Source organism: Poecile atricapillus, chromosome 17 (assembly GCF_030490865.1).
Source record: "Poecile atricapillus isolate bPoeAtr1 chromosome 17, bPoeAtr1.hap1, whole genome shotgun sequence".
Classification (NCBI taxonomy): domain Eukaryota; kingdom Metazoa; phylum Chordata; class Aves; order Passeriformes; family Paridae; genus Poecile; species Poecile atricapillus.
In genome coordinates this window covers 3,910,347-3,926,901 of record NC_081265.1, presented here as the reverse complement: position 1 = coordinate 3,926,901, position 16,555 = coordinate 3,910,347, and the positions used below count along the sequence as shown (strand labels likewise).

Sequence of the window (16,555 nt, the reverse complement as noted above, 5' to 3'; positions counted from 1 at the left end):
CTCGGCGGAGAAGGGGCGGGGCGGGCGCGCGCCGGTCCGCCCGCGTCACGTGACCCGAACAACGCGCGGCCGTTGGGCAGCGCGCGCGGGCCACGTGGGAGAGGCCCGAGGCCCCGCCCCCCGCCTTCCGCGCGGAGGATCCGAATCTGGTCGCGCGCGCTTTTACCGCCCGCCCGGCGCGCGCGCCCGTCAGGCGGCGCCATCGGGGCCATGGCGGCGGCGCGCGCCCCCCGCCCCTGAGGCACCGCTTGGGGCCGAGGGCTCCGCGCTCCCCCCGCCCCGAGCGATCCGGGTGGGCTCCGCGCCCGCAGCAGCCGGGGCATGGTGGGCAGGGTCGCCGTGGCCGCGGCGGCCGCCTCCCCACTCCTCCCCGGGAGCGACGGTGACGTTCAGGTGGGGACGCGGGCCGGGGGTCGTGCTGTGAGGGCGGAGAGAGGGGGTGCGGCTGGCGGGGGGCGCCCCTTCGGCGTTCGCCCCCTTTGGGGATCGCCCCCTTTGGCGTTCTGCCCTGACACGGCCCGTCCGGTGTACCTGGGGTGCTGTGAGGGGCCGCCCGCCCCCGGCCCCTGCTCTCAGGCGCCGCTGACGGTCGGCGGAGCCCCGGCTGTCATTGATCGCTTTCGAGAGACTTTGGGAAGAGACGTTTTCTGCTTCAGAGGGTGCGATTTTAGAGGAGTCTAGTTTCTGGTAAACCAGGAGTTATAAAAGTCTTTATGAGCCACAGTCTTTCTTGGAGCTGTAGAAGTAAATGCTCTTTTATTGTTTGAATCATTATACCAGATAAGAATCCTCTTGTGTTCATTTTCTTTAAGTACTCTTAAAGGCACACTGTTTTCCTAAAACACGGCAGATGTTTACGGTAGGATCAGACCTTTTTAAGTTGGAATTCCCTCTTAAATGCTCCACAGATGCTCTGGGAACATCTCAAGGTCGATCATCTGAATTGATCTAGACCTTCAGACTTCCAGTGTTGTGAAATCTCTACAGAGCTGTTCTGAAGACTTTGTGGTCCCTTTCAGTTTTGACCATCTCAAGTTTCAGAATAGAACTTTTATTTATCTGAAAGAGCAGAATCTTTATTTCAAACTTAGATGGCCTTTGAAAGCACAGAGATACAGTTGATGCATGCCCAGTCTGAGCACATTAACATGAATTTTTGTCTACTGAAAAAGTTTTATATAAGTCATCTTAAGTTTTTTAAAACTAAGGTTCATGTTGTACCTTTTACAGCCATGCAAGAAGCGGCGAGAGGAAGATGCTTCTGTAAAAACAATCACAAGGTATTTTTCACCGTTAGCAAAACCAGTGGATAAAGCATTGTCATCACCAAAATCCAACAACATCTTGGATTATTTTAAAAAGACATCTGCAACTGAGAGTGCTGCATTCCCAGTAGGAGCTGGAGAAAATAAAACACTGTTGGATGCTGATGACAAAGAGCATAAACCATCTTTCAAGCCATTTTTAAAGCGGAAGAGAAAAGGGAAGAAAGTTAATTTCAATAATATGCCAAAAGAAATGAACGAAGCTGAGAATGATCTTGACATAGAAATTAACAGTGATGACAGCACAGTAGCTACAGAACTGCAACAAGACAGTAATGACTTTATTCCTTCTTGTACTGTAGTGGACAAAAAATGTGCAAGAAAATTAACAGAAGATAATGGTCAAAGAGAGAACTTCCCAAATGTTGCCCCCTCCAGAAAAAATGCAAAAAATTTTGATTGTGAAACAATTGGATCAAGAAATAGGATAAGAAAATCAAGGAAAAGGAAGCACAAAGTAAATATTGATTTGTCTGAAAGCTCTTCATCAGAAAACCAGATGAATGAAACGTGTAAAACGGAAACTGAAGAGAAAACAAATACAGTAGCAGAGTGTGATGCTGGTGTTGGTGATTCCAGTTTTGAGGTTCATATAGATGATGGGACATCCCAGGTAAATAATTGTATTATAACAGTGTCATTTGAGGACTTCTTGAGAAGTCAGGGAGAAAATAATGTTGAAGAAGACACAAAGCCAGCAATGGACACTTCTGGTACAGCAAATGAAATGGACAAAAGTGATAGTATTAGTGACCCAGAAAAGTGTGAGGAATCCCAACAGCTGCCACTCAGAACAGTGACTGTCCTTGCACAAGTTCATTCCATTCCCCCCAAATTATCTTCCTCACATAAGGAGCAGAAAGGCTCTAGGAAAATAGCTTCCATTTTTTTGAAGCAGAAAGGACGTGTAGGGGAAAAAGAAAGCAGCCCAGCTCTCTTGGACAGTGAGCAAACCGAACAGGTGACTCAGAAAAGAAAATCCAATGTCGTTATTGAGGAAGAAGAATTGGAGTTGGCTGTACTGGAGACTGCAGGGTCGGATTCTCTGAGGCCCAAATGTACTCTGGAAGAAAAGCATCAGTTTATGAAAGCTTTTAGACAACCAATAGCAGATGTAGCAAAAAGTGGAGTTAAAAAGGCACCTGGAAAACAAAAGCAAGCTGCTGCAAAGTCTTCAAAAGAAAAGGAAAGATCTGATGATGTTCATTCAAATAAAGGATTAAAAAGCGGGATATCAGAAGATGATGTGGACAAATATACACATTCTAAACCTAAAAGCAATAAAACTAAACCCAGAAGATCTAGGAAGGTTCAGAAAAAAGGGAACAGAAGAAAGAATGCTTCAGAAACTAAGGAAACCAATGTCTCAAACAGCAGCAATTGTACTGGCGAAGAGGATTCAGGTGCTAGTGTTGTTACTGTGGAAGATACCTTAGATGTTAGAATTTCTTTAAGTCCAGAAGTGAGTGAGTTAAGAAGGAGTTTAAGGCAGCAGAAAACCAAAGCATCAACAAATATTACACCTAAAAAGCCCAGGGCTAGAAGTGCATGTTCTGCAAATGAATTAAGTGCCTGCCCATTAGAGACTTCCACCCCAAAAGCATGCAGACAATCCTGCAAGAAAAGCAACATGTACAGAGCTGAGGTGATTACTGTACCCTTTGATGGAAACAGCCCAATAAGGTAAACTTTTTAGAGTATATTCTACCTTTCTGCCCATTAATTGTATGCAAGTATTTTGAAAATAAAACATAATTTGCATAAGTTGCATGGGTACTGATCATGGTGGGTAAAAATGGAGAGGAACCAAAGCTGACTATACGTGTGTTTGTACTAAAGACATCAAAAAAACTCCCAACCAAACAACAAAAAAACCTCAACCACCACTTGGGGGGTTGCTTCTGTTTACAGTACTGTATTTTTAAAGTCTTTTGAAAATAAGATTGAGAGTAACATTTCCCTTTATTAACCAGTAACCATTTAATAATATTTTTTTCTCTAATTAGAATGAGGTTTACACGTATCAAAGCAGCTACAAAATCAAATAAAGCTGAAGCAATGAAAAATGAAGAGTCTCACTCCAAAAACACAAAGGTAATTTATTTAACAATTGGTGTCAGTATTTTGTTGTTTCCTATATGGGTATAATTGTGAGTATTCAGTGTTGTGTAATAATCTAGTGTAATACAATGTGACAGTTCCCAGCTGCCCTATGGAAAGGGAATATACTCTGATTTATGATGAAATCTGAGATACTTTCTTACACCATAGATCTTAAAACATGTTTTATTAGTAAAAATCCACCATTCATAACAGAAAAATCCCATAAAATAGTATGCTTCTGTGCTGCAGGTTCTCAGAATGGGATATAGAAACCACAGGACATGGCACTTAGTGCCGTGGTTTATTTGACAAGGTGGTGATTGGCCAGAGGTTGTATTTGATGATCTCAGAGGTCTTTTCTAACCTAAATGATCCAGTGGTTTGTGATAGTGTTTGGGCAGAGCAGAACAGCTGAGGCTTAAGAATGTCACTACCCATGTTTTATTTGTTCCATGAAAAAATTTGGGATCTCCTTGCAGGGCTCTCACTCCCTTTTGAAAGCTGTTGATATAATCTTGGTTTGCTTGTCCTTTCAATTATTTAATTTTCTTTTTGATACCAGTGAAACTTTGCAACAATTACATACTTCTATGAAAGTGAAAAATTATATTTATATGCAAAGTACTTAGTGAATAGAGTGCTATTAATTACTATCTAGGTTTTTTTGTTCTCTGTTAACAGATAAACTCCACTTCTAAAAACATATCCAAAGCAAAGCAGCTGATTGAAAAAGCAAAGGCTATACAGCAGAAGAGATCAAAAGTGAATGAAGACTCAGCAGCTCCTGTGAGGCGCTCATCTCGACAGCAAGCTCTTGCTGAGAAGAAGAAATTAGAAGAAAATGATGTAAGGCTGTACTTTGAGGGGGAAATTTTTATATATTTGTGATTGATATAAACAATACAGATGATTCCTACTTGATTCTTTACAAGAAGTGTTTGCAAACTAAGGTAGATATCTGCAATGTATTGTTAATAAACGAGGAAAAATTTGGTTTCCTTTCTTACCTGATTTGCTTTCCCTCTAGGAATCAGTAATAATTCTAGATTCAAGCACGGATTGTGTCACTACTACAGAGCAGAGTGTGAAGGAAAAGAAACTTCGGAGCTTAAATGACGTTTTGGGGAAGAAGTCTAAAAACTTGAAGGTTGCAAAGAACTCCAATGGTAATTGGGTTTTACTGAATGTGTTTAATTTTTTTATTACAGAAACATATTATTGACTATTGTAAATTTATTTCATAAAGCTGCCTTTGCAGTATATTAATAGTTTCTTGTGGTTTATCTTGTTTAATATTCCAATATATACCTTTCCTTTTTATATGAATTAATAGTGCAGACATTATTTACATATGTTGTTTTGCTTTTACTTCATTCTGGGAAAACTGTTTAAAAAATTGTCAATCATATACCATGTTTTGTTGCATCTCCTTTTTTTTACTAATGTTAGAAAATAGCATCTATACTGAGGAAATAATTAGAAATAAAGCTATAATTAATGAGTTTTGTTAAAATACTCAACTTTCCCTTAAGAAAAAGAGTTTCCCTGATGATTAATGGAACATACAGGTAGTGAATACAGAAGCAAGGTTAGAATCTTGTATCAGTGCTAATTTAATAATGGGTTTTTTATCTTTTTAAAGGGAAACTGGGATGTCCACCTTCCTGCCTAGGCAAAAACGCTCAAAACTCTGCAGGTGAACCAATTGTGATCTTTGATGAAAGCAGGTCAGTTGTCAAGAGTGCAGATGCTTAAAAATCAAAACACATTTCAAGGTTACTTTAGCATTCTCTTGTGTTACAGATTTAAATACACTTACTGAAATGTGCTATAAATATTCATGACTTCTATATGATTAATATTTCAATCTGCTTGCAAAATTTTAGGGGTGTCTTGGAGAGATCCTCAGCTATTTTAGAACCATATTAGATGTCTGGAAACGTAGTTGATGACTAATTAAAAATAAATCCCAAATTGCATATAAAAATACAAAACCAAAGAGAATTTTTTTTAGATTGAAATTTTTAACACAGAATTAATTTCAAGCTAACTACATTAAAATTAATTTTAGCAGTTCTGTCAGACTGTTTTTAACACATTTGGAAGAGAATGTGATTAAATTCAGCCTTGCATAGCTAGAAGTTCTACTAATTCTATCTTTCTTTCCTTTCTTTTTCTTTTCTGTTTTCATTAAAGCCAAGATGCATCTGAAAATTCTCAAGATGATGATCCATTCAGAGCAAAACGTGAATTCCTGATGAGTGGATTGCCAGAGTCACTGAAAAGGCAGATTGCAAAGAAGGCAGCAGCAATGGAAGCATACTCTCTTGCAAGTTCCTGTTTTAAGACTGTTGTCCATGTACAGCAGAAGGATGACTGTAAGATTTGGTTAAGCTTTTGGATTTTGCTTAAATGTGCATAATAATTTCTGAAGAATTTGAACAGCTTAGGACTGGAATAGGTGGGAGTTTCCTCTTGTTTTGTGTCTCAGTAAGAGAATGAAAATTAGAAGCTTCCAATGAGATGTTTTTGAATACAAAATTTACAAATTAAATTGATGTGAAAGTAGTCTATACATGCATGGGTAAGGATGCAAAATTCTTAATATTTAGTCAAAAAGGTTGGTCTGTTAAGTTCCAATTCGGAGAATAAAGATTGTATGGGATTGATTTGGGCACAAACCATTTCCTGCTGACAAAGTCAAAGACTTCCCAAAAGAGAGAAGACCAGCCCATTTATTTTCTCTAGAATAGAAGTTAACTTTTGTTTTGTTTTTGGTGGGGGCTCTTCTGTAGGTTCTCCAATGTGGAAATTGGAATCACCATCATGTCCTCTATTAACTAAGCTGAGAGAACTGAGTACTGAAGTCACCAACATCACAAAAATCACTCTCTCACTTGGTGAATTTTCCACTGTGAATTCAAAACAAACTGGAAATTGTTCTGCAGCTGTGGTTAGTAATTTAAAATTCAAATTGTCCTGATATTTGTTTGGAGTAATGTTTTTAATAAATCCTGTTGTTTGAATTTGTTTCAGTCCTGTAATTTATTTAATTATTTTTAATTTCTCTGTGTATGAGTTACCCATTTTGCATCTTACTATTAGACAGTTCTCATCAGTTCTTAACAGTTTTTGTTAATCTCTGAATTTAACAAGATACTACCAATTTAAATTATGCAGAGCATTGTGTGTAAAGTTTTTCAGTAATTGTGTGTGTATATTCCAGCTTTCAGGTCACCGACCAGCTGTTCCTGATGCATTCAAGAAGGATTTGCTAGATGAGATTGTGGCTTCTAATTCTCAGTTTCCAGTGAGAAAATACTACTCCAGGTTCCTGAAAAAGCAAACAGAACGGTTGGCTTTGGAAAACAGTACACAAGGTTAGGAATCTGTGTAGGGAGAAAAACACCTTTGCTCTCTCTGGCATTGAAATACAACTGGGAATTTTTAAAAATATGTTACTGAAGGAATACTGTTGTTAGAAATAAATTGATCCTCAAATTTTAAGCTATTTGGAACAAATTCTTCAAATATGTATCAAATGTGCAGTAGTAATGGACATAGCCAGAAATTTTAAATGGATGGCATTTTTTTCTTCTTAGAAAGCAGAGATGGCAGTGCAAATCTTGATGTAATAGAGAAACTTCCTGACAATTGGAAGGAAACAAAGAGGAAAAGGAAGGAAACAGAAGACCGCAAATCAAAAAGAAGAAAACGACTTGAAGATACGGAGACTGAAATGAAGTCAAGAGTTTCCAGGAACCTTATTCCTCCCATATCTGGGGAAAAACAGGCAGAGACAGGACAAGCCCCACACTTGGGAAAAAACAAGACCCAGAAACCAGATGGTGTGACAGAAGACACTGGGTGTTTATCAGCTCCAAGTGCACTTCCAGGTAACTGCATTTCCCATCTCATTTTAATCTTTGCACTGAGGAAGTGTATGTGTGATGTATGTCAGCTTTCCACTGTGATGAAAAAATCGTATCTAGTCCTAATTCTCTGCTAGACTTGATCAATTCTGTTGCATGAAGAACTGTTTAAAAAGGGACAATATTTTTTTCTGTAGGTGTGGAAAAGGAAGACATGCTCTGGACAGAAAAATATCAGCCTCAAGATTCCAGTGAACTTGTAGGGAACAAGAAAGAAATTGAAAGGCTACACAGGTCAGAAGTTGGAGCATGGATCCATTCCTAAAATAAGCCAAAACCTCATGTTACCTGATAAAGTACTGAGAGAGCAGTACTTATCTTTACTTCCCTACAAGCATCCTGATCCTGACCTTGCTGTACTGTCTGCTTCTGACAGGAATTTAGCACTGAAGTCCACCTAACACATTGTGCTTTCAGTTAAATTTTCTGTGTAGGCTTAAGTTACTGGTGTAGCTCTTACAAAGAATTTAAAGATCCATCTGACTAAACAACACTGAATTATGAGTGAATAAGTAGTTCACCAAATGACTTGTTTTTTATACCAATCAGCTAACAGAATGGAAAATGAAAAAGGAAACCTTGTCTACAAAACAGTTAAATCCTGAACATTTTTTTGCTTTTATTTGAAAGGACTTAATAAGTTCCTATGGGGTAACAAGTGGCTGATGTCCCCTAGTTTTATATTCTGTTCCATCTTAATTTGGTTCACTTAATTCACCAGCAATTTTTATTGTTTGTTCCTTCCTTTTATAGTTGGTTAAAAGAATGGAAAAAGAGAGCTGATTTGGAAGAAAAACGAAATCAGAAAAGGGAAAGGGAGAACAAAGAGCAAGAAGGTACTGATAGAATTAATATAACTTCTCTTTTGTTAAAAGTTGGCAAAAATTAACAGTAATCCTTTCTTTTCTTTTTAATAATTCTACAGATTCTTTAAGCAGCCTTGACTTTAAAGATAGTAAATCTGATACTGAGGAAGAGACAACGCTTTGCAATACAGTTTTGATAACTGGCCCACCAGGAGTGGGGAAAACTGCTGCAGTGTATGCTTGTGCTCAGGAGCTTGGGTTTAAGGTTTGTGGAGATCTTTCTCTCCTTAGTGCATTTTTCTTATTTATAACTAATGATACAAAAACATTTGTAATACAAGATGTCTACAATTTAATTTTCTTTTTCTTTTTTTTGTAAATTAAATACCATTGCAGATATTTGAAGTCAATGCCTCTTGCCAGCGTAGTGGGAGACAGATTCTGTCCCAGCTGAAAGAAGCTACTCAGTCTCATCAAGTGGATAAAAAAGGTGTGAATGCACACAAGCCTTGCTTTTTTAACAGTTGTAGCACTGGCAAGTCACCAAGTAAGTGTCATGGTTTTTATCTGGGGTTCTTTTTTTGGTCTGAATTATAGGGTGGGTTTTATGGAGGGGAGGAGATTGTTAATGACTGAATTCCAAAGAAGAAATTTTAGGTATCAGTTGTTTTTAAAAAGATAGCAGATTTGGCTTACCTGGCCATAATAGTAAGAACTGGTCTGTTGTTTAACACAACTACAGACCAAATTAAGTAACGACTTTATTAAATACTGACTCTTGATTACGTTATTTCTGCAGTGGTAGAGCAAGTGCTGTAGCATTTGAATAGAAAGTTGAACAGAAAGCTTTTCCTATAACAAGAGAAAAGGAAAACAAGCAAAAATCAGCACAGTAAACATGTCATTTGCCATAGATAAAAAATGGGTTTTACTTTAAATTTGTCTAAGAAATATCAGTTTGACATTATACCTCCAGATGAAGTTTAATATAAAACATACCTTGCAGAAAAAATGTGTTCTCCAAAGAAAGTTATTTCTCCAAGAAAACCGCCACTATCCCCAAAAGGAGCAGGATTAAAACGAAGTTTGCCCCCTAAAACACTTGCAAACTACTTCAAAATTTCTGCCAAACGTAAAGGAGATGGAGAAGCAACATCTGGAGAAAAAAACGGGGGTAGGTATTCTTTTTTAATAATGAGTTACCTTTGGAGATGGAAATACTACACCATGTATGTGGAGCTGTGTGGAGAAAAGAACAGATTCTCTTAAGCATTTGATACATGGGGGATTTTTGAAGCCAGTACCTGGAAAGCATTAAATTGTTTTAGTCCTCCTTCCTGCTCAATTATTCATCCATCTGCAGGAAATACTCAGAATTCACTGGAAGTGAAGAAAGATGCTCAAATTAAGTCAGTAAACGAAGAGGGAGGAGAACACAACAGGAAAAGTGCAACATCTCTCATTCTTTTTGAAGAGGTAAAATTCACATTAAATGTATTGTGACTGTTCACAGCTTGTAACTGCTGCTCAAGCTATTGATACTATGTTTGTTTTCTGCAGGTGGATATAATATTTGATGAAGATGCAGGATTTCTAAGTGCAATAAAGACATTCATGGCAACTGCAAAAAGACCTGTAATTCTTACCACCAATGGTGAGTAGTGCTTATGACAGTATTTAGGCTTTAAAGACAGAAGAGGCGCTTTTAATTAAAGGCTGTAAATGGTCATGGTTGAATATTGCTCCTAAATGCAAAATTACATGAGTGGAGACTGTAAAGCAAGGATCTGAGTGTTTGAGTAAAGGTATTGGCTGGTCTAATGGATAAAGAAAATAACTAGGTTTGAACATAATGTCATGACAGTTCACTGATCTCTCTTTATAGATCCAACATTCAGCTTAATGTTTGATGGCTATTTTGAAGAGATCAACTTTAAAACCCCTTCCTTGGTAAGTCTTTGTCTGGAAATGCAGGTACATCCTAAGCAAATAATTGTCAGCAGATTTCAGTTTGCAATTTAAATGTTGGGGTAGGTTTATATATTTCTGTTGTAACATACTTGTTTGATCAGAGACAGTCATGTCTTTGGGGTTTATGTAAGGATGTGTAGGACATAATTATGGTTACTTGCAGAAGCTGTTTTACTAGCATGGAAGATTTATTTTCCAAACAATTTAGTGGTACTGAGAATTACAATAAGAACATCACTTAATCACTTAATTTAGTTTTTAGAATGTAGTTATATAAATATTCATTAAATATTAATTTCATTAAAAGGTACAGGAGTTATTTTAGAACTACTATGGGTTATTCCTTTAATGTAAACACTACTGTCCTGTGTAGCAAATAGTTTTATTTGCAGCTATGTATTAGGTGAAAAACCTAAATAAATGAGAATCAGGAGGACTTAATTATTGAGAAGGGGAAATTTCTTAATGAGAAACTGAAAACCTTCCAGACAATTGCAGAAAACCTCTAAAATTAATGTAGTTCAGTAAAAGCTGATCACTGGTGATGAGAAGCAAGGTGTAGGTAGCTTTAGGACCATGAGCAGAATATGTCTGTGTCTTTGTTTTTAATCAGCTGAATGTCTAAACTGAACATAATTCTCTGACATACGCTATATAGATTGGGTAGTTTTCTTTTCTTTACAGGTTTTAATCTAACTGTAATCTAATTGAATAAACTAATCTTCTGTATTAAAAGGCAAAATGTATTGCAGGCATAAATAGAATAATTTGCTCTTGTGTGACTTCCTGCAGTGTGATTGGCAGGAGATGTTTCAGTGGTCTGTGTGTAACTCCTGTTTAGATAAACTCTGTGAGCTACCTCCAAGCTCTGTGCCTGGCTGAGAACCTACGGACAGATGTGAAAGACTTGGCTGCTCTCCTGACCACAAATAACTGTGATATCAGACAAAGTGTTCTGTACTTACAGTTCTGGGTTAGAAGTGGTGGTGGATGCTTGAAAGAGAAGTGTTTGGCACCTTATGGTATGTTGATTTTATTTAATCTTAAAAAAATATCCATCTAAATATGAATTTGACTAAATTGAAGCATTCTTAGACATGTATGAATAAATGGTAATTTGTAAGACTGCTAAATATTGGAGGGGGGGAGATTCTGCTATTTTTAGCTGTCTCAAAGCCTTGTATTAATGCATAAGGAACTAAATTTTGAGGGTTTTATTGCCTGTCATTACAGTACTTAATATCTCCCTTTCATGTTCTGAGTAGCAAAACTGGGCAAAGAAGGGAACCAGTAGTAATTTTCCATCTGGGTTGTGGGCAATTCACCTAGAAGCAGCAGTGCTGAAGAACTTGACCCCAAAGGATTCAGGAAAAGTTTAGGGGTGTGAGGGTGTAACAGGGAGAGACAAGTGAGGCACAACCTCCTTCAAAGATTACTTGGGAAGCAGAAGAGCAGCTTGGTAACACTGACAGCAGTGATGTGGCCATGGGGATGTCCCATTTCAGCTGCTCTGTTCCTCCAGCACACAGCAAGAAGTGACAGTTACAGCATCCTTTGTGACAGGAATTCAGGCAAAGAGGTGGAAAATCAATTTATTGATGCAGTTGTTCCCTTTCAAGTAAAGCCTGTTATCTCTGTGCAGGAGGAGAAGAGACAAGGAAGGCAGATAGTCTCATTCATCCTGCAAAGTCTAATGATTCCAAGGTGGATTTTTCTCAAGCTGATGATGCACATCTTCAGGAGTTTCCAAAATGTGATACAGGCTGTGTAGAGACGTTGCTTGGCCTTAAGAACATCCTGTTGCCTTCAGAAGATTTGTTTACATTTCTTAAGGTATTTTGGTAGTTGACTTGATAGTACTTTGAATGATTGCCAGACAACTGAGTGTAAGCATCACCAGGAATAGCATAATCTTAGAAGCAAATCTCTGAAAAGGTTTGTTGTAGAAATTAGAGAATTCAATGGTTATTAAGGACAGTCTTAACTGGGGTGGTCTCCTGCAAGCAAAACAGTCCCTCACCTCATAAACACAAAGCAAGGAGTGTGAGATTTTCTGTAATAACATTTTCATTTTTTAAAAAAATGTATTTTAATATATTGATAAAGCTTTCATGATTATTATTTTGCAGCACAAAATCACAACCATGGAGGAATGGAATAAATTGATCCAGCTTCTCACAGAATTCCAGATGAAGCATGTGGATTTTGTATACAGTAATCTTGAACTTATTCTTCCCTTACCGGTGCAAGTTCTGTCAAACCAGTCTGAAGCCTCAAAGTCTATGCTTGAAAGGACTACTATAGTTTCTTCAAAAGACAGATCTACAAAGAGTTCTTCCTCTGGGAAGAGTAGCCCTGGAAAAAGGTCTAAAAAGACAAAGGCTCAGAAAAGGCTTGAGCTATTGGATGATAGTGACTTATTTGATTCTGAGCTGAACTATTCAGCTGAATTCATAACTTTGCCATCAGACAGTCCTAAATCATGTACTGAAATTGATAAAAAGGAATCAAAATTGTTGGTGCATAAAGAACAAAAAGAAGTTAGAACTAAAACCTCAGCAAATGGAAAAAGGTCTGCAGTTGTTTTTCAGTGTCTGAATTCACTGACTGAGTTTGTGGAAAACATGTCCTTCCTGGATTGCTGTGTAAACACTAACACCAGGGAACCACTGGAATTTTCTAAAAGTGAAGAATTTCATTGGACAAATGCCAAAATCAGAAATGGTCTTTGTGATGAGTTCAGTATAGAAAATACTGATTGGTGGAGTTCCCAGAGCTGTAGTGAAATAAAGGCAGCTATTGAAGCACTCAGCTTCACCAAAAGTTCTGTTAATATTTCACAGAACTTGGAATCTTTTTTGAGTACCAGTAAAACATCTGAAAGTGATCAGCTGAAGGGACTTACTCTGCCTATCTCAGACACAAGGAATTGCATATCTTTCAGTCAGGCAGCTAATTCAAGGTAAGACTTTGTTAATATTTCTGGAGTGTAATGCAATTATTTGTCAAGAAGAGCATTTCACAAGGTGTAGGACTGTTTCAGATTTGATGTATACACATTCATACCACTATGACTGTTGTCAGTGTGCCTCAAAACACTGCAATTGTTCACTGTGCTTTTGCAACTTTAAATTAACTTCTTGTCAATTTGCAAAAAGCGTCTTTTCTTGAACAGCTTGATTCTAATGTTGTTAAAGAATGGTGGCCTTAAGTCTAGTCACTTTAAAAATGTACAAACACCACCACCCCCAAAAGAATAACAGAACCCTAAAGGAATGGCTTTTTCAAGACAGATGGGATTCTGCAAGTACCAAACATCCAAATTGGTCACTCAGTGCCAGCTCATACTGAACCTGTGTTAAGTGTGTGGGTAGGTGCTGCTTGATGAAGACCTAACAAAACCCAGAGTAAATTCTTTGTAGTAACTTATGCTAACAAAGAATAACCTTTAATACATTATCAAAGACCAATGAATACTATCAAGTGTGGACATGAAACATTGTTTTTAACATAAACAAGTCATCTTAGGTAAAATTGGCACAATAGGCACTGAAAGCCCATTCAGGGGTCTGAACGGGAAAATGGCTTAGAGCCTTTCTTGTGTTAGTCAGTACCCAGAGAAGCAATGTCAGAATGGAACTTAGCATGCATCCTGTGACCAGGTTTGTATCATGGGTTATACACTGGACATGACACTGATATTCTGGAAAATAACAATTGCATAATGCTTTTTATTTTTGAAAACCACAGATGCTTTCAGTTGTGGTTGTACTGAACCTGACAACCAACTGAAGAGCTCCCCAGATCAGACTCCTGATTAAGAGAAGAACATTGGCCAAACAAACTGCTGGCCCTGATGTTTCTGTCCAAGTGCAGCTTTGTGATGCTGTGTAAGCAGCACACAATTAGAAGCTGCAAACATCTGATCTATTGGGATGCAGTTCTGGACATCAATTTAATGGAGTTTTAAACCAGTGGCTTTGATCCTAAATAAATAAAATCATCACTGCACATTCATGAATAGGAAACAATAAAGCTTCATTCTCTGTTTTAGCACTCACAAAAAAGCACAGAAGAGGCTGGCTGTCATCAAAACTGTATTTTCCAGAAGTCCTTTAAGCCTGGGCAATAAGCAAGCCAGTACCCTTGAATACCTCCCCACTCTCCGCAGTATCTGTAGGTCTGAGAAGCTTAAAGAGCAAGGGAAGACTAAAAGAAGGTAAGTTGGGTTTTCCTAGATCTTGCTACATTTAATTACAAAAGGTAGTTAAGGACTTCAATAAAATTTGTCAAATAATTCTAGGCAAGGAAGGTGGACATTTGTCTCTCAAAACAATAAAAGTGGTGCCTTATGATTGGAAATAACTTTGTTCCCTTAACAATCTTTCTTACTTTTTTTTAATAGGTTCTTGCATTATCTTGAAGGGATTCATCTTGAAATACCCAGAAAAATTATAAATGGTCTGTCTTTGGACTTCCCTTAAAATTACCAACACCAGAAATTATTTGTGCCTAATGGTGGTACTTCACCATAGTTTGTTTGGTTTTTTTTTTAATTACCACATTATTGTATATTAGAGCCATTTCTATACTAAATTTTTATAAGTATTTAAAATAATGTATATATCTATTGTCATTATACTGCTCTCCACAGCTGAAATGTGGGTTTGTTTGGTGCTTGTCCAGTAAGGCATTCATAATATTAAATGCACAGACTATTCAGTGGGGAGCTGTTCTTGCTCTCTTTCTCTCTAATTTGTGGATCACATAGCAAGAAGCCCATTTGTAACAACCAACTGTCACAGCTTCCACAGAAAAGTTGCTGTTTTCTGAGGAGACCATTTTGTTCAAGTAAGTTTGTTTCTGAATTTGCAGTTAAAGTGATAAATAACTCAAGGTGGCACAGAGAGGATGCAACAAGTCCTCTGAAGTCTAAATGACTAAAACCAACTCTTTGACCACAGGGAACAAAATCATTACAAAGCACTATGCCTCAATGTACATATATTTGTATACATTCCTTTAATTGTTTACAGCTGTCTGATCTGCATGTTAATCTCCTAAAAAAGGTAGAGAAATTATTACTGTAGCTCAACATGGTCTCAAGAGATTTAGGCAAGACTTTGTAAATAACCATTACCCCAGTGTTACTTTGGGTTCAGGAATATTTGACTACTTCTAGTCTTGTATATTGTGTTCTGTTCTTAAGTGTCTTTTTTGTATTTGAGAAAACTTCAGCCTGATTATTTGTGATTGAATCCATTTTTATACGACAATAAATTTGTGAGACTTTGCTACAATCTCAATGTTTCTGTTGCATGAAAGGTAAAACCCCAGAAACATATTTTTTTAAAGAATTTTAAAACTGGAATTAGTTCAACCATGTACTTTTCTGCCTTTCCTTTGCAGTTAGACTGTTCCTGTTCCTCAACTGATTCAGACTGCTGCCATGCAGTGGTGCTCCACTTACCTCAGTATCTCTGTAAAAATAAGGAGGGCCATTTGCTAGTTCTGATCTCATCTTACGTTTCATGTTTTAAAGATATTCAGGAATTAGAATTATTTATGGAAACAGTAAATTATTTTAAGTTTCTGCATTATAGATAATTTTTATAGTTTACTCTTTTTGTAGTCCAGAATTATTCAAAAATTAAAGTGGTGGCTGTTAAAATCTTAATGGCTTGATTTTTTGTATCAACAGTCTATGCTTCTCCTGTATGATTTGTAAAAATAAATAAATACACATTTTTAAATTTTTTAAAATAATAAAGTAAAAGTGTATCTGTTCACTGCTTTCTAAAGGCACTATCTGTCTTAAGTAGATTACAGTGTGGACCTACATAAGACATGTGTATTATACTGCACTACAGCAATGCAAGTTAGCAATGCAAATTAAACTTAACCTGAAACTAGAAAAATATTTGAATACCTCTTAATCTTTTTCTGAATTAATTAACTTTCTTGAAAATCTTTGTCTCAAATTTTTCTCGTCTTAGATAAAGAGAGTATTAAGTCACAGACTTTTTCGGCATTTGCTTTATCATGGAAGAGGAACATTTCCAGTAGGATTGAAATGCTTTATTGTCCCTGCGCTGCGTTATGTGGGCAGGGTTTTTCTGGCACTGCTTGGGGCCACCGAGCTCCCTCAGAGCCTGTGCTGAGCACTCGTGGTGGGGCAGAGCTGCGCTGGGAGAACGGGACTCACCTGCCCCGGCGGTACCGGTGCTTTGCTCGATGTCTGGGGCGCGACTGCCGTTCTGTTAGCCAGCAAGCTTTGTAAACTGACTTTGTTAGAGAGGTGGGGTTCAGACAAACCTGGAGGTGCGCGGACGAGCTCTCCTGGACACGGGCTCCTTAGCAATGAGCTGTCGTTGCGGGAAAGCTGACGGGGACCGGGCCGGGCCGGGGACGGTGGGCG

The 16,555-nt window shown here is 37.9% G+C and overlaps 2 protein-coding genes across 2 annotated transcripts in view; one reads left to right on the top strand and one right to left on the bottom strand.

Moving 5' to 3' along the window:
• Positions 1–16,555, bottom strand: part of LOC131586022 (sterile alpha motif domain-containing protein 9-like) — a 248,996-nt gene that overhangs the window by 84,570 nt on the left and 147,871 nt on the right. The window lies entirely within an intron of this gene.
• ATAD5 (ATPase family AAA domain containing 5) lies at positions 256–15,864 on the top strand. The gene is made up of 23 exons (XM_058852756.1): positions 256–393; positions 1,231–3,008; positions 3,332–3,419; positions 4,110–4,274; positions 4,456–4,594; positions 5,071–5,155; positions 5,625–5,806; positions 6,224–6,381; positions 6,655–6,808; positions 7,031–7,324; positions 7,498–7,594; positions 8,114–8,196; positions 8,286–8,431; positions 8,563–8,713; positions 9,173–9,340; positions 9,530–9,642; positions 9,727–9,820; positions 10,052–10,116; positions 10,979–11,159; positions 11,780–11,970; positions 12,267–13,099; positions 14,192–14,356; positions 14,543–15,864. Exons 1-23 carry the CDS (start codon positions 322–324, stop codon positions 14,619–14,621), a joined length of 5,481 nt encoding a protein of 1,826 aa, XP_058708739.1. The 5' UTR covers positions 256–321; the 3' UTR covers positions 14,622–15,864.